The sequence below is a fragment of the Taudactylus pleione genome, unplaced genomic scaffold, assembly GCF_031769625.1.
Source record: "Taudactylus pleione unplaced genomic scaffold, aTauple2 ptg000256l, whole genome shotgun sequence".
NCBI lineage: Eukaryota > Metazoa > Chordata > Amphibia > Anura > Myobatrachidae > Taudactylus > Taudactylus pleione.
The window spans coordinates 17,056,796-17,073,103 of NW_028284658.1; the positions used below are offsets into that span (position 1 = coordinate 17,056,796).

The window sequence follows — 16,308 nt, forward strand, 5'->3', positions numbered from 1 at the left end:
TGGCGCGAAGCACGGTGGGAATAATAGAGTCTGGGATGCCTCTGCGTCTTAAAATATCGGTCTCAAGAGCCACCCCATCAACACAGCTGTGCTAAGTTGGGGTGTGCGAAAAGACCCTGCAACAGAAGGTCCGGGTGAAGAGGAAGGGGGCACAGCTCGTCTGCCAAGAGGGACCGAAGGTCCGAAAACCAACTACACCAAGGCCATTTCGTAGCCACGAGAATGAGTGAGGCCGACTCGTGTTTTATTCTTAGTATACGACGAAGAAGTGTAATCGGAGGAAACCGGTAACGAAGTTGTAAGTCCACGGCACTGTCAGAGCGTTGACCGCCTCCGGATCCAGAGTCCGTGACACGTATACCGGGAGCTGATGATTTAATCGAGACGCTATAAGATCCGCCCGAGAATGACCCCCAGCACCGTACTAGAGCCTGAAACACGTCTAGGTGAATCTTCCATCCCCCGGGATGGATATCCTGACGACTCAGGTAATCTGCTTCCCAGTTGTCTACTCTCGGGAAGAAAACTGCCGACAGGATCGCCGACTGACTCTCAGCCCACCTGTGAATGTGAGTTACTTCTCGCATGGCCATGCAACTACGAGTCCCGCCCAGGCGGTTGATGTATGCAACGGCTGTCGCATTGTCTGACTGAACTCTTACCAGAAGAGACGTCAGAACTGTGTTGCTACTATGAGAGCATTGGAAAACGCTCTGAGTTCCAACACCTTTATGGGCCACTGTTGTTCCAGAGGAGGCCAACGACCCTGAAATTGATAGTCGAGGACCACTGCTAAGAGATTGCCGGATTGCGTTCACCAGAAGAGAGCTACCCTGGTAGCCGGGTTCAAACGGATCAGTCGATTCGAATTATAGTGCCTCGAAGGCAGCTATCATCTTCCCCAAAAGAATGCCAAGAAGCATGGACACCTTCTTTGGTCTGAGAATGAACTGAACTAGCAACCGGATATCCCGGGCTCTGTCTTCCGGAAGGAAAATCCTCTGTGATGCCGTATTCAGAATTATCCCCAGAAACAGAAGTCTCTGGGATGGAATGAGATTTGTCCAACCGTGCTGTGATTAGACTATGATACAGTAAGTCAGTGAGGTGTGGTCCAAGAGAAGGAATTCTGACGTAGCTTTGATTAATAGGTCGTCTAAAAAAGGAATTATGTTCAGTCCTGATGACCGAAGATGAGCAATCATAACTGACATAATCTTGGTGAAAATGCGTGGAACAGAGGATAATCCGAATGGCAAGGCCTGAAACTGATAGTGATTTGCAATATGGCAAAGCGCAGGAAGGCCTGACGCGGTTCCCAAATTGGAACATGAAGATAGACATCTTTGATATCAGGGATATCAGGAACTCCGTTGGTTCTAAGCTTGCTATGACAGACTGAAGAGACTCCATTTTTAAACGATACATCTTCAGGTACCGGTTTAAGGACTTGAAGTTTAAGATGGGTCTGACCGAACCATCCGGTTTGGGCACTACAAAAAGGTTTGAGTAAAACCCCATCTTGATTCACTGGAACCGGAAGCATCACAGCCAATACTATTAGAGACTGGCTAGTCTCTTGTAGAACCTTCCATAGGTATTTGCAGACTCGTAGTGACGAACTGAGCTGGAGGGGAGAATTCAAAGTTTATTTGGTACCTCAGGGAAAGCAGTTTGCGAAACCATGGGTCTGAAGAGGTTTGGTTTCAAACTTGTTGAAAATTCTATAAGCGAGCTCCCACCGCAGAAGATCCCAGGTGGGACGGAAGACAGTCATGCCACCTGTTCTCAGCTGGCATTGGTTCCCATCTACGTGCAACTGTATGTAGTAGACCTCTACCACCCCCCTTGTCTGAGTGGGAGCACCTCGGGATCTACCACGAAAGGTCTGTGGCGCACTAAAGGACTGAAACGAGCGTCCTCTGTAAGTTCACCTGGGAACCAGAGCCGTTGAAGGGAGGAAGGCTTACCCCCAGTGGCCCAAGATATTCATCTAATGCCAGCCCTGCTAGTAGATCCAAACCCGAAATGAACTGATCAGTCCAGCAAACCACAGCCTGGTTAACCCAGGCGGTAATAAGCGTAGGTCTAAACTGAGCCCCTGCTGCAGTATAAATACACCTTAGCTTTGACTCCAACTTATGATCAGAAGGGTCCTTCAGCAATGTAGCCCCCCATACTGGAAGCGTAGCCTTTTTTGAGAGACGGGAAACAGACGCATCAACAGGGTAGGGGGTTTCCCACTTTTCCATCATAGATGACGGAAAATAGCTGGACGGGAACCGACGAGGAATTTTGGAACCTCTTATCCTGATGTTTCCAGGCCACTGAAAACTGCTGTTGAAGTTGTTTTGAGAACGGGAAAACTGATGACCTTTTTGGTGGTTCAGTGAATAACTCACACTCCTGGGAAGCAGGAACAATATCCTCAGGTACATTAAGGACCCGCCTGCCGCCAGAATTAGAGGTTCCACCCCCGTGGAGGTAGATCCTAAGTTTTGACCGACATCATTCAAAACTTCCTGTAATTCACCTTCCTCGGTATCCTCATGTGCGAGGAGTACCTCTTACAAATCCTCTGATTGGAGGACGGTTATAAGAGGACGCTTCTGAGTAGGAAGTGAAGGGAATAGTAGCAGTCTACAGCACCTGGTATCCCCAGGCGGTCTCCCATCCAAGTACTAACCAGACCTGACCCTGCTTAGCTTCCAAGATCAGACGAGATCGGGCGTGTTCAGGGTGGTGTGGCCATAGGCTAACCTGTACCAGGCTGCCTAGAGACTTGGTTAACCCTGCCACCCAGGGGGGATGAGACTTATGAGCCTCCTTAATTCTGTCATAACACCTACCATGTCAGCAGCCCATGGAGGGGTGGGTGAGTTAGTAATGTCCATAACTAAACAAGCATCACCTAACGTGGAGCCCATAAAATGTGGCTTGGTCCGTTTGTTGCTACACTTGGAACAAACAAACATCTTTTGAGAAGCCTTAGACATTTATACATCACCCACCCCGACAGTGCATCTGTACAAGTATACTGTCTCCTTATTTCTGCAGACAGTATACAGAGACAGAAGGCTGATTAAGAGAGAAGACACCCTCCCATAGCAATAAATTCCCTGCTCTTTACTAAATGCACCCCAGTAGCACTCACAGCCCTCTTTTTGAAGGAACCTGTAGTCTAGGGATGCCTGGAGCAAGAGAATCCAGCCTTCTGTTACATATGCTGCACACCTCCTGAATCAGGGAGAGATGCAGTTATTCATTGAAGAAAACGGCAGGCACGCTGTTTTACACAGCTGTCTGCCGCGTGTAGAGGAGAGAGAGCGCGCGCTGGCTAGGCTCTGCCCCCTTCTACATGCCCTAAGGGCTCCCATTACGGCTGCTATTAACGGCATTACCTTCCCCCTCCGTGCTACACTGTCGGGCATAAGTGGGGAATGCTAGAGCCGGGAGCCGCGCTGAAGCGCTATTCTAATAACAGACACAGCTTATTAAGCCGTGTCAGCGCCGGGCAGCGTGTAGGGGGCCGGGGAATGCGCAGCTGTTACTCACTGCGTGTCCCTGAAGTCTCTCTCTCCATGCAGCAAAGCCTTCTCTTCTTTAGCTTCATGCTGTGTGAAGGTTTGCTGGGGCGATAAGGAGCTGTCAGGTGCTTTTAGAATAAGCCCTGTGCACTCCTTCCTGATTTTTATTTTCATATTAAAAAACCAGGGCGCCCAGTACCCGGACCCCACCTTTGATATAGGTGGCGAAGGGTACCTGTAGTGTAAAAGATGCATAAAAAATAAATAAATAAATTAAATTAAATGTATTGCTGGAGCACAGCCTCTAGTGACCAGCTCCTAGGACACATTTTCTAAACTGAGGGCTGGTGGGGAATAGAGGGGGAGGAGCTTCACACTTTTGAATTAATTAGTGCCATCTCCAGCTATCCACGCCTCTATACCCCAGCGTAAGCACCTCCAGTGTCCCCTAGTGGATGAAAGAGAAATGGACTTTAACAGCATCTGATCTGTCCTTCTGGATACGTGCATACGTATATGGCAAATCTGACAGATCACACCCCTACTTTTGAATGGTTTAAGTTGGCAACAATATGAACAGCTCTACCATCAGACAAGGGAGGTGAAATATGAATGTTAAATATTAAATGTTACATTTGTTTTAAATTGGAACAATTTGTTGCCATTTCTCTTTAAATACATGCAGTATTCAATATTCCGCTATCTGCTCCAACATGCCTGTGTGTGCCAGATATTGAGAACTAGCAAGTAGAGGAGTAACCGAACGCTGGGTACACGGCGTCCTGACAAGTGGTAAGTGCATACACACTTACCAATCGTCGGCCCGATGTGTCACAACTGGAGGGCATGTGCCCGCCCAGTTGCGATGTCAGTCACCGGCAGCCTCTGCAGCAAGTGTACAGGCTTTCGGCTGATCACTTGTATGCACAGTACGATGTGACAATATATCAGCAGATGTATCTGCAATCGGCTATGATGCACAGCGGACGTGATACGGCTGTGAACGATGACATTCACAGACATATCGCTGGTACACACCCGCTGATTTTTCCCACGATATAGACAGGCCAGTGCATACCCAGCATAAGCCACTTGGTCCTTCCAGCAATGTAGAATGGAAGCTGGTTGATAGTGGTAAACTGTGGCACAGCATTGCACTAAACTGGGTGCAGTATATAAAAATATCATGCCATGTGCCCAGTGAAGAGGTTTGCCTGAATTTAGCAAATATTTGTAAGCATCTGCAGAGATTACGTCATATATATGTGTGGAAAATACTATCCTGAGTTGGGCCATGTACAGTGGTGTTTAAATCTCATGATAATGTCCATTTAGAATACAGCAACAAGATAAATAAAAGTAGTTTTATATATTTAAAACTACTTTAACTCCATTTTAAAGGAACAAGACCTGGCTCTAGGGTGTAATCACACAGCTATCCAACGCCTTCATTAATGGTACTTATGAATACATGAAATGGGTGAATAATTTATTAAAAAGATATCGATTTCCAGTGTTGATTCCACAGAGAACCATCACTTCTCTTTTCGCATGTGGGAGGTGGAATCATATGTCAGATAACCACAACACATTACAGCCTTCAGATGTGAGATTATTGTGCATCTTTGAATGAGATCCTAAATGAAGGAAATCCTCATTAGCTGCAAGAGAAAATATTGCAGAAGGAAATCCAAGTATCCTGCCAACAATACTGCATTGTGTTCTTATATTTCAAAGTAGTTAACAGTGGCAGTAAAACGCAAAGCAGTGGCCTTTTGTACCAACTTGTACAAATATTATGACCGCATCATGTTAACACTGACTGCAGTTCTGTGAGCTACACACAGCTTCCCCTCTGTCATTAATCTGTAATACCCGTGCACAGCACAGAACAGCATTTGTCTGTGTTCCCTCAGCCCCCCAGAAAATAAATTCCCTCTCAGATGCCTTTACACTGTAATCAAGAGAACATTTTCAATGCCGGCTTTATATTTCTTAATGAAGGCAGCAGCTTTAATCAAAGCACTATTGAGATGTAGATTTTAACGCAGGAGTAGAATACTAATGATCTTGCATAAATGAGCACATTCAAATATATAAAAGTCCTGAACTGTAAAAGAGGAGAAAAAAAAAAAAAACCACGCTCCACAGTCTGCCTCTTTTAATTAGGGTTAGAATAATCTAGCAACACATGAACCCAAATCCAATTGTTTGTAGCACTGGTGAAGAACTGCATGGAAATTATTTTTGTACTAGCTTTGGCAGAAAGATAGTATTAGGGCTCCGCTGGCCCGTGCACCGCACAGAACCATCTGTCTGGGTCCCTAATAAAACATGGCTGTATGTGTGTAGTGCTACAAAGTTTTAAGATAAGGCACATAAATAACAAAATAAATGGCCACCTTTTTTTTTTTTTTACTAAAATGGTAGCTTCTAAACATTTAATAAATAATTAGTAGTGATATGATATTAGTATAAAGTATATTCTAAGGATAATTTGTATTATAAAAAAAACAAAAAAAACCTAAAACCTCTAAACAACTGCGTTGTTGGAAAAATTATAAGGCAGACCGATTTGGCGTGTACATTAATTCCAGAAATATTCAAACGGTTTCCATTACACAGGGTACATCCCCCATGATCATTGCAAAGTACTTACTCCTTCTCAGAACTGATTTGGCATCGAATATTTCAATTTTGCCCCAAAAATGCACTTAAAACGCAGCACTGTAGATTAAAGGTTATTTTAAAATGTATGCTAAACATGCACTTGGCACTACTTCTAGGAGCGGTTTCAGGAAAAGTGTAAAATACTTCACGTTTTCAGTGTCATGTGCTACATACAATTATACAATGTTGAAATAAGGATCTGATGATGCCCCAAGATGATAACTATGAATGTTGGAGAAAGAATTGCTCACTTATAATTTCGATGTATTTTTAATTTTATTTTTGATCCAGACATACCCCCAAGCCTTACCTGAGGAGATTGTTTCTTTTCCACCTTACCAGATCTTCTCTTTTTTAAAGAGTTCTGTAATTAGAAAGAAAGACAAGATTGTTTCCTATGATGTCAAGAACGGCAATTACATACAAGATATTCTCACTCATTGAGGGCCAGATGCAAGCAAAGGCACTGGTGATGTGGGTCGAAGTGGAAGGATTTTTTTATACTGAGCATGTGTCTAAGGCAGTGATTCCCAACCTCGGTCCTCAAGGCACACTAACAGTCCTGGTTTTAGTGTTATCCATGATTGTGCACAGATGGTTTAATCAGAATAACTGAGGAACTAATTAAGTCACCTGTGCTCAAGTATGGCTATCCCTAAAACCAGGACTGTTAGTGTGCCTTGAGGACCGTGGTTGGGAACCCCTGGTCTAAGGGGTCTTTTTACTAAGCTTTGGATGGAGAAAGTAAAAACAGAGATAAAGTACCAGCCAATCAGCTCCTAACTGCCATGTCACAGGCTGTGTTTGAAAAATGAAAGTTAGTCGCTGGTTGGTTGGTACATTATCTCCGTCCACTATAACTCCATCCAAGGCTTAGTAAATAGACCCCTAAGTCGCAAGCGCCTCTCAATTGTGTCCGTACAGAGAGCCTGGTTCAGAGATGTACACAATGCCAAAATTTTCACAATTGAGTAGTACTGGCCAACTGCACGTGTCATGGTCGCACTGCGTACACGCCAAGGTACCTTAGTAATGCTGCTCGCAGTGACAATTTGCAAAGTGATTCAGGGACCATTTGGAGAACGCTACAGCGTGTTAAATACAGAAGGCTTGTAGCCTATGGAGCTGCAAACAGAATCTACTTACCATATATGTATATATATCACTTTTGAAGATAAGGTTTCTTGCACAGACTGTATGACCCAGCGTCCGGAAAGGACAAAATTATGTAGGACTTCACTATCTGGTAATTGAGTAGAACATTTAAGGAGCTGGGGAGCATAAGATCCATTTGCATCAATAGGAATTACTCTTGAACTCTCTACAGCAGAGTGGGGGGGAGAAATCAGAAGTGAAGTGACTAGGAGCTCTATACATGTGCGGATACAGGGCCGGCGCCAGGTTTTTCAGCACAGTCCTGTGCTGCTGCCCCTTCCCTCCCCCTGAGCATAAACCAATAATGCTAGGGGGTGGGTGGAGGGCGGGTTTTTCCAGAGCCGGCCAGTGGTGAGTGCTATAATATTTAGGCAGGGTGCTCCGGGCGATGGCCCTGCTAGCCCATGCCTTGAGCCGCCACTGTGAGGATGGGTGAGAATTTACACAGGAGATTCTACTGATGGTACTTCGTTCTGTCATGAGATAATAAAATATTTCAAAGTTTGACTTATATTTTTGTACGAGGGGCAGTTGTCCTAAACTAATTCTTCAACATAGCTTAATTACAGGACAGGAGTTCAATTACTCTCGTCCGTCATATTCTCTCCTTCAATGGACCAATCCGAATGTTCCCACATATAAACTTAGGTTGGTAAGACATGGAATTTGTTTTCTGCACGCCCGTTCCTAAAGGGCCCCCAATGGAGCAATTCAATTGAATACCGCGGACGTCCGCATATATGCTCGCACCCTCCTGAGATGGCGAGCAGAAATGTGTGAAGTCAGCCATTTGGCCCCTCAACATCACTTTTTGTATCTATCATGTCCATTGGGCGCGACAAGTGCGATAATTAATGGGCATTCAAAACAATTGTTCCATCGGGCACTCAATTATAGCCACCCCAAAAAGCAACTGAATCACCCCCTTACAGAATAAAATGGAAAATGTCAGAATGCAGTTAGCGTTTTACATGACAAAGTTGACATCTCTTAATAGCCAATGGGCAGCTTGGATTAACTTTTATGAGGTAGAAATTCAATGCTCGCAATAAAAAGTTTGTTAGGTTTGTCTAATATTAGAGACACCTCTGTACCCTCCAGATGTGGATTGAAAGATCTACAGTAAAAAGGTAGAAAATGTCTAGATAGACAACAGGGGCCAAATGTAATAGGGTGAGAGTTAGAAAATGTGAGAGTTTAGCAGTAAACTCTCACTTTTTAAACTAGGGCAATGTAATAGAATCCGAGAACATGAAAACTTGCATGTTTTTTAGACTCAAAAAACTCACGATTTAAACTTCTATCCAGATGTTTTCCCATTTTGGAGATAAAACTCGACCAATGTGAGAGAGTACTGCTAAACTCACATTTTCTAAACTCTCACCCTATTACATTTGGCCCCAGATGTTAGACAGTCAATAAGTCGACAGGGACAAAGGGTCGACATGCATATGGTTGACACTTTTTTTCTTCTAACCCAAATCTTCACCCTAACCCTCCCCTTGGTGCCTAACCCTAACCCTGCCTCCTGGTGCCTAACCCTAACCATCGGGGTAGGTGCCTGACCCTAACCGTCCCTTCTAGTGCCAAGCCATAACCGTTGGGTTAAGTGCCTAACACCAACACTTCGGTAAGTGTGTAACCCTAAAACAACAAAAAAACACATCACGTGTCGACCATTTGAACCTGTCAACCTTCTTACATGTCGACCTTTTGCCTAACATCTGTTGTCTATCTAGACATTGTCTACCTTTTTACTGTAGATATTTAGACGGATCCCGTACCCTCCATACACTATATCTTCTCCCCTTACCAACACACCCACATACATCTAATCTACCCCTGAACCATGTCTTCTTGGATTCCTTGTTACACTCAGGTTATGGCTGCCGATATAAAAAATGGCATGATTATATGCTATAAATTTTATAATTTTCACCTCTCCTACAAGCCCTTCACTAGCTCCCCTTCTCCTTCAGAACACAATTTGAACTTCTTAAACTTACCCAATCCTCCTTTACATCAATGACCTCATCTCCATTCACGCTCCAGCCCGCCCACTTTGCTCCACCCATGAATGCCGCCTGTCCTCCCAGCTGATTACTCTCTCCCACTCTCGCCTCCAAGACTTGTATTGTATGTCACTTTCGTTCCTGTTTTTGTTCCCACAGTTTCTGTTTTTGTACTTTTTAAGGCAGTAGGCAAGTGCAGTTATTTTTGGGCTATTTAGTTCCCTGGGTCCTGGGATTTGCCAGTCACTGTTCAAAGTTTCATCTACAACTATAAAGAAGCAAATAGTTGATGGTGGCTTTTTAAAATGCACAAGCTACAATCTGAGAAACTAACAGTAGCTAATCAACACACTTAGAGGTGCTAGAAAACCAATTATTCAGGTATTCTTTGCAATGAACTCACATGCTTCTTTCCAGCACAAATAAAGAAGGAACAGCTAAAGCAAATGTAAAAAAAAGCAAGCTTGTATGTATGTATATTTATTTAAGCATATCCTACATACACATATATGGAAATTTAAATGCTCAGTTTGAAGCAAGGGTAGAATACAAAGCTTGCATACAAAGAAAATACACTGTAGACAAATGCAGAAATTGGTCTCACTGTGGTCCAAAATAAATGGTCCCGTTACTTTAGATCAGGGGTGGCTGGAGTTTTGAGACCTGGGATCTACTTTTTGTTCACCTACTTAGCGGTGATCTACCAGCGTCAATGGGCATGATCCAAAGGTGGACGCTATGCCAATGTTTGCGCTGTTGAGCAATTTATTTTTGTTACTGCGAAATCTCCAAAACTGTACAATGGCAATCGCAGTTGCTTATGGCATCACTGGCATTAGAGATGTAAATCTGTAAGAAACCGCCACTGTGTATAGAGTCCACCTCTGATCAGGCTCACAAACAGTATGCTTCACACAGGTGCACTAATTTTATTTTCCCAACAGCTCTCTCACATACATAAAAAACAGTAGTATTATACAAAAATGACAAGCACAAAAGATGAAACATAACTAAAAGTACATCCAGTCATTTTGAGGTGTACAGAGTTGGCACAAATCTCCAATCTCTTACATTCCCTCTCATACCATAAACTTGTAATAAACTGTAATTATCTCCACTGCTTAAAAATATAAGGGTTGTCTTATTTTAAAAATAAATAAATCACTCAGTGTCAGTGTGTGCGGCGGGGAACCGCTGCTTTGGGTGGCATGGTACCACAGCAGGAGGAGGCTGTGCCCTGGCAGCATCACCCTGCATCCCCTTTACAGCACATTTAACACAATCGCTCCCCACACACTTCCTTCGGAAGCAGCTCCGTCACTTGCAGAAAGTTTGCTGCTATCAGTCCGGGGATGTGCTTGGCGCTGTGAGGAGCCTGTGCTGGTGGGACAGCAGCTCCCAATGACACTCAACATACTCTGTGGGGCCAGGCAGGCGAACAGCAGCAGCGGCGGGCTCCTTACAACGCATGGGTGATGTCATGAGGTCACCTGCGAGCTGCATTACTGGGAGCTGGGCTTCTGGGGCTCCAGAAGCCGTTTCAGGTTTATTTTACTTCAGTTGGTCGCGATCTACCGGTGGATGTCCCGTGAGCTACTGGTAGATCGCGCTCTACATTTTGGCCAGGTATTTTTTACATGTTTACAGTGACATTATAACAATAGAGAACACCCAGAAATCAACGTCACATTGGGACATAATTTCATCGCTTTCCGGATTTCAGAGCGACCACAGAAAAGTCTGAGGCTGCACTTTAGGTACAGGGCCCAGACCCAGGAGAGAGCAGCAGCTCTTTTATTGGTCAGGATGCTGGCTGTCTCTTCCCTGTTGAACTCTAGCAGCATGAATGGTTGTTGGAGATCACTGTAGCTGTAATACAAGGTGGCTATGAATTGTATGATCTGCAAATGAGGGTATCGCACGAGAAAGGGGACAGGTCCTAAAATAACACTTTTAAACACTGTATATGCATGACATCTTAACATTTTTCCAACAAAATTATGTTAGCGCCAGGTTTACATTTCTCATGTAGGAGCAGAGCTGAGCCATGTCCACATGAGGCCACAAAATCAATGTTTCCTGACAACCAATACTGTAGTCTTTCCATGATACAAACATACTTCTTCCCTAGACCACAAGGCCGTAGGACGTAGTTTGCTCCATAACATTACATTTGAGATGGTGCACTTGAGGGTAAGATGTGTTTGCCAAAATGGATTTATTTGTTCCAGAAAGAATGTATTCATTTCGCTATGATGCTAAAAATATTCTGTAGAGGTTCAGCTCACATTCCAAGTTACTAACTAAGGGCCTGATCCAGACCCACTCGCGAGCGGCTGTCCGCTCGCAAGTGGGTCGATGTTATGGACTGAGCATGCGCACGACAGAGGGAGCTCCGTTGTGCGCATGCGCCAGACGCGACGAGCGAAGGAAAGTCCTTCGCTCGTTGTGTACGATCAAAGGGGGCGTGCTGTCAATGTTGATTGACAGCACGCCCCCTCTGGTGGGCGTGCCGGGGGCGTGCCTCCCTGACGGGGGCGTTCCTAAGGGAACGCCTCCCGTCAGAAGCCGGCCCACTGACATCACTAGTGATGTCAGTGGGAGTGATTTTGGCTCTGTTAGAGCCAAAATGACTCCGGAGCTTGCGGTTGAAAACCTCAACCGCAGGCTCCGGCTCGCAAATTCGATGGTCGCGATGGTCTCGACCATCGCAATGCACGCTCGTATAGCCTGTGGGTGGTGACCCACAGCTATACGAGCGTCCAGGAGGACGCTCCATGAAAATGGAGCCCGGCCCTCATTCAGAGCGTGCGCTCTGCTCAGAGCGTACGGCTCTGAATGAGGGCCTAAGATGAGTAAATACTGATGTTGGCAGCAGACTTATGCTACATAGACAGGCAAAGTTTAAGAGAAGAATATCTGAGATGTAAGAACAGAACACTGGTGTTGCTGCTGCATGCAGAGGTCATGGGTGAAAGGCAGGATCATCTTATTCCCTACAGTGTTCAGTCTCTATTCAGGGCTGCTAGGGGAAACCTCCCTGTACAGCAGGGGTGGGGGAACCTTTTTTGTGCAGAGAGCCATTTTGATATATAGATATAGATATATATATATTAGGGATGTGCAGGCTCGGATAGGTTCGAGTTTGCACGTGGAGTTCGGATTTTTCCCTCCAAAAAAACGGAACTCAGAACGAGGCAAAACGTCATCTTACATGGACGAACATCATCATTCCTGGACAAAAGTCCAGGAATGATGATGTTCGTCCATGTAAGATGACGTTTTGCCTCGTTCTGAGTTCCGTTTTTTTGGAGGGAAAAATCCGAACTCCACGTGCAAACTCGAACCTATCCGAGCCTGCACATCCCTAATATATATATATATATATATATATAAACATTATTTGTAAGCCCTGTGCAGGCCACACCCCCTCCATGTGACATCATATGGGGGCAGGGCAACAATTGCCAGTGATTACAGCAATGCCCGGAGCATCCTGAGGATGCTCGGGGGAGCTGTAAGGGCAGCTGTGTGACAGTCTGAAGCACCCTAAGGACGTTCCAGGCGGCACTGCTGCATAGATTCTGTCTGCACGGTGCCATTCTAGGCACCCTGATATCCAGATGAGGCTAGCAGAAAAAAGCTCAGAGGACCAGACCAAATGATTCCGAGGGCCTTATACGGCCCCCGGGCAGGAGATTCCCCATCCCTGCTGTATAGGGTTGGGTACCAAATGTCGACAGTCATATGCCAACATTCAACATGTAACATCATAACCCATTCCTAATATACCACAGGTTCTGATTTGTGGAGGACATGTTTGAAATCAACTTAACTTCATTCCGCTGCACCCCTCTCTCTCTCAAACCTCGGTGCGCAGGGACTGTAGCGGCGGTCGCGGACGGTCAAGGGCTGTGCTTTCAGGGACGGGCAGGGCCGGGGGGCAAGTTGCCACATGCCCCCCGGACCGGTGCATTTTTCCTTCAGTGAGGGCCACAGTCACACACTGCACATGCATGACTGATGGCTAGGTGACAGGCAGAAAGTGCCCTGCAGTTGCTCCGACTATAGCACCATCAGAGCGGCTGGGCAGCATTTTCTGCCTGTTACCGGCTGTCTGTCACATCCATGCAGCTTGTGACTGAGCACTCCTTCCGAGTCGGCTCAGAGGCAGGGGCTGTGTGCAGTGTGCCCTGCTACCTTCCTGTCAGAGTCTGTCCCTCCCCTCGGGCCCTCCCGGAGACCCCCGAGTCTCCGCCCCTGCTATCCCCTGTCTGTCACTACTCTAGATCTGTCGCTTCACTCCACTACCTCCTGTCCCTGGTCAGGACCCCGCCCCTCCTCTACCCTCTCTAATTGTTCTAAACTCCTTCCTGTCCCTGGGTAAGATCCCACCCCCTCACCAGCAGACCCCGCCCCTCTCTTACCCTGTCTGCCCATTTTAATCTATACACTCCTGTCCCTGTCCAAGACCCCGCCCCCTCACCCAGAGTCTCTGCCCCTTCTCTAGTCTATCCTGTCTCTTTTCCTGTACCCTGGAGCGCCACAGGGACCAGAGACAGATCCCCATGCCAGACAGGTAAGTGCCAGTGGAGGTGTGAACATGTTTAAAATTATATTTGAGGGGGTATGGGGTGGAATACTTATGCAATGGGGAGGGGTGTAGTTTTTATCTTGTATTTTTATACTGTCGGTGTTGAGGATGGTGTAATAATGTGTGTGTGTATTATTACTATTGTGTGTGAGGGGTATATTCATAATATCTGTGTTATATGTGGGTCACTGATGCCACTGATGGTCTCTGCATTATCTGGCGATTACTGCGATGATCTGCATTATCTGGCAGCCACTGCGATGCTCCCTGATCTGGCGGTCACTGCGAACATCTCTGCATTATATGGCACATCACTGCGACTTTCTCTGATCTGGTGGTCACTGAGAACCTCTCTGCATTATATGGCACATCACTTAGATGTCCCCGATCTGGTGGTCACTGCAAACCTCTTTGCATTATCCGGCTGTCACTGTGATGTTCACCGCTTTATATGGTGGTCACTGTAATATTCTCTGCATTATATGGCTTTCACTGAGTCTGTCCCTCCCCTCGGGCCCTCCCGGAGACCCCCGAGTCTCCGCCCCTGCTATCCCCTGTCTGTCACTACTCTAGATCTGTCGCTTCACTCTACTACCTCCTGTCCCTGGTCATGACCCCTCCCCCTCCTCTACCCTCTCTAATTGTTCTAAACTCCTTCCTGTCCCCGGGTAAGATCCCACCCCCTCACCAGCAGACCCCGCTCCTCTCTTACCCTGTCTGCCCATTTTAATCTATACACTCCTGTCCCTGTCACTGTGATGTTCAAAGCTTTATATTTTAAGTCAATGAGTGAGTAAAAGCATGTATTTCACACTTTCACTGCTGCTGCCATTGTTAGCTACGCTGAACTTGTGCTTGACTGTGGCCTATAAATTCTCATATGAGGTTTTAAAGTAATTGATATTTGCCGTTCCATCGCCTTAGAACTTATCAATAAAAACAGTACAGTAGCTTCATAGGCCCGTATTCAATATTGAGGCGAAAAGCAGAGATCAGCGAAAAAGTTTTGCGGATGACGTCATTTCGCCAGGCGGAAAAGTATCGCCGTATTCTATTTGAAAGACTATCCGCGTAGGCGGAAAGTCAATGCAATGTAATAGGCAAAAAAGTTTCGCCTATGAATAGCAGGCGGAAAAAAGTGCAGAATTGGGGTTTGGGGGTACAACATTGCGGGAACCCCCGTGCAGCCTTAAGACAGTCCCCTAAAGGTAAACTGCGTCAAATTTTTTTTTTTTTTAAAAACACCCAAAAAAATCACTTTGAGTTTGGGGGCAAAAAAAAAAAATGTTGGGGGACAAAGTTCAAAACTAGCGAACTAGACTCCAGGGGGGTCCCCAAGTATGGCCCAGGTGTTTTTTTCATTGCAGGAGATTGTGGCAGGTGGATTTTTCACAATTTTTTAAACTTAACTTTATCAACTTTTAAATATGCTGGCCCCCATTTTCAAGTACCCCAAATTTGCTGGGATAAGTTATTTTCTGCAAAAAAAAAACCACATGAATACTATTCTTCACCACTTGTACAAAAACGCTATTTAGCAGCTATTGAGGGCGTTTAAAAACAGCCAAATCGGGGGTAACCGTAGCTAACCCCCATGTCAGAGCATCTTTTGGAGGGTGTCAGGCTGATTTCCCTAAATCTGACATGACTTGCTGCTTGTTTAAGTTTCGCCGGGTCCCGTTTTCTCGTACTTTCAAATTGAATATGGGGATACGCAGGCACGCGCGCGATACTTTTCCACCTGCAAAACAGGCGAAGTAGGCAAAAAGTCCGGGAGGCGGAAAAGTATCGCGGGTCTGCTCAAATTGAATACGGCTCATAGCCTATAAGCATAATGCAGATATTCTAACTGGGCTGTTTGCTTATTGTTCACTAACAAGTACTAGAATACATTATTATTAAGCCACATTTGTAATGTTTTTATTTATTTTTACTTATAGAAAAGGGAATTTATTAACCATACTTTTTATAAATTATCATAATTACCAGTCACTTCAATAGTCCCTATATTATATACCAGTTACTAAAATTGTGCCTGTATTATATATCCGTGTCAAGAATTGTCCCTGTATTGTATATTGGTCACGAGAATAATCCCTGTATTGTATAATGGTCACAGGAATGGTCCCTGCATTGTATATCAGTCACTAGAATGCTGTGTGCATTATGTAGGGGTCACAAGAATGGTTTTTGGTTTGGGATGGGGCTGGTCGTTGTATTTGTTTATAGCTCTTTGATATTAACAAGTTTTCATATATTCCATTGGCTATTTAAAGCACATTAGACAAACCTTACCTACAGAAGCTATTATCGGGATGTAGTCAGCATCCCGTCACACGGGATGCCGACG

At 45.3% G+C, this 16,308-nt stretch overlaps 1 protein-coding gene and 1 pseudogene across 3 annotated transcripts in view; both read right to left on the reverse strand.

Annotated features, from left to right (window-relative positions):
* MTCL2 (microtubule crosslinking factor 2) overlaps window positions 1–16,308 on the reverse strand; it is a 112,117-nt gene that overhangs the window by 53,764 nt on the left and 42,045 nt on the right. For all 3 annotated transcript variants that reach the window (XM_088480702.1, XM_088480701.1, XM_088480700.1), the window contains exon 4: window positions 6,508–6,561. In XM_088480702.1, coding sequence (XP_088336828.1) covers window positions 6,508–6,561 — 54 coding nt within the window. The remainder of the gene's footprint in view (window positions 1–6,507; window positions 6,562–16,308) is intronic.
* LOC148514988 (5S ribosomal RNA) lies at window positions 2,638–2,756 on the reverse strand (annotated as a pseudogene).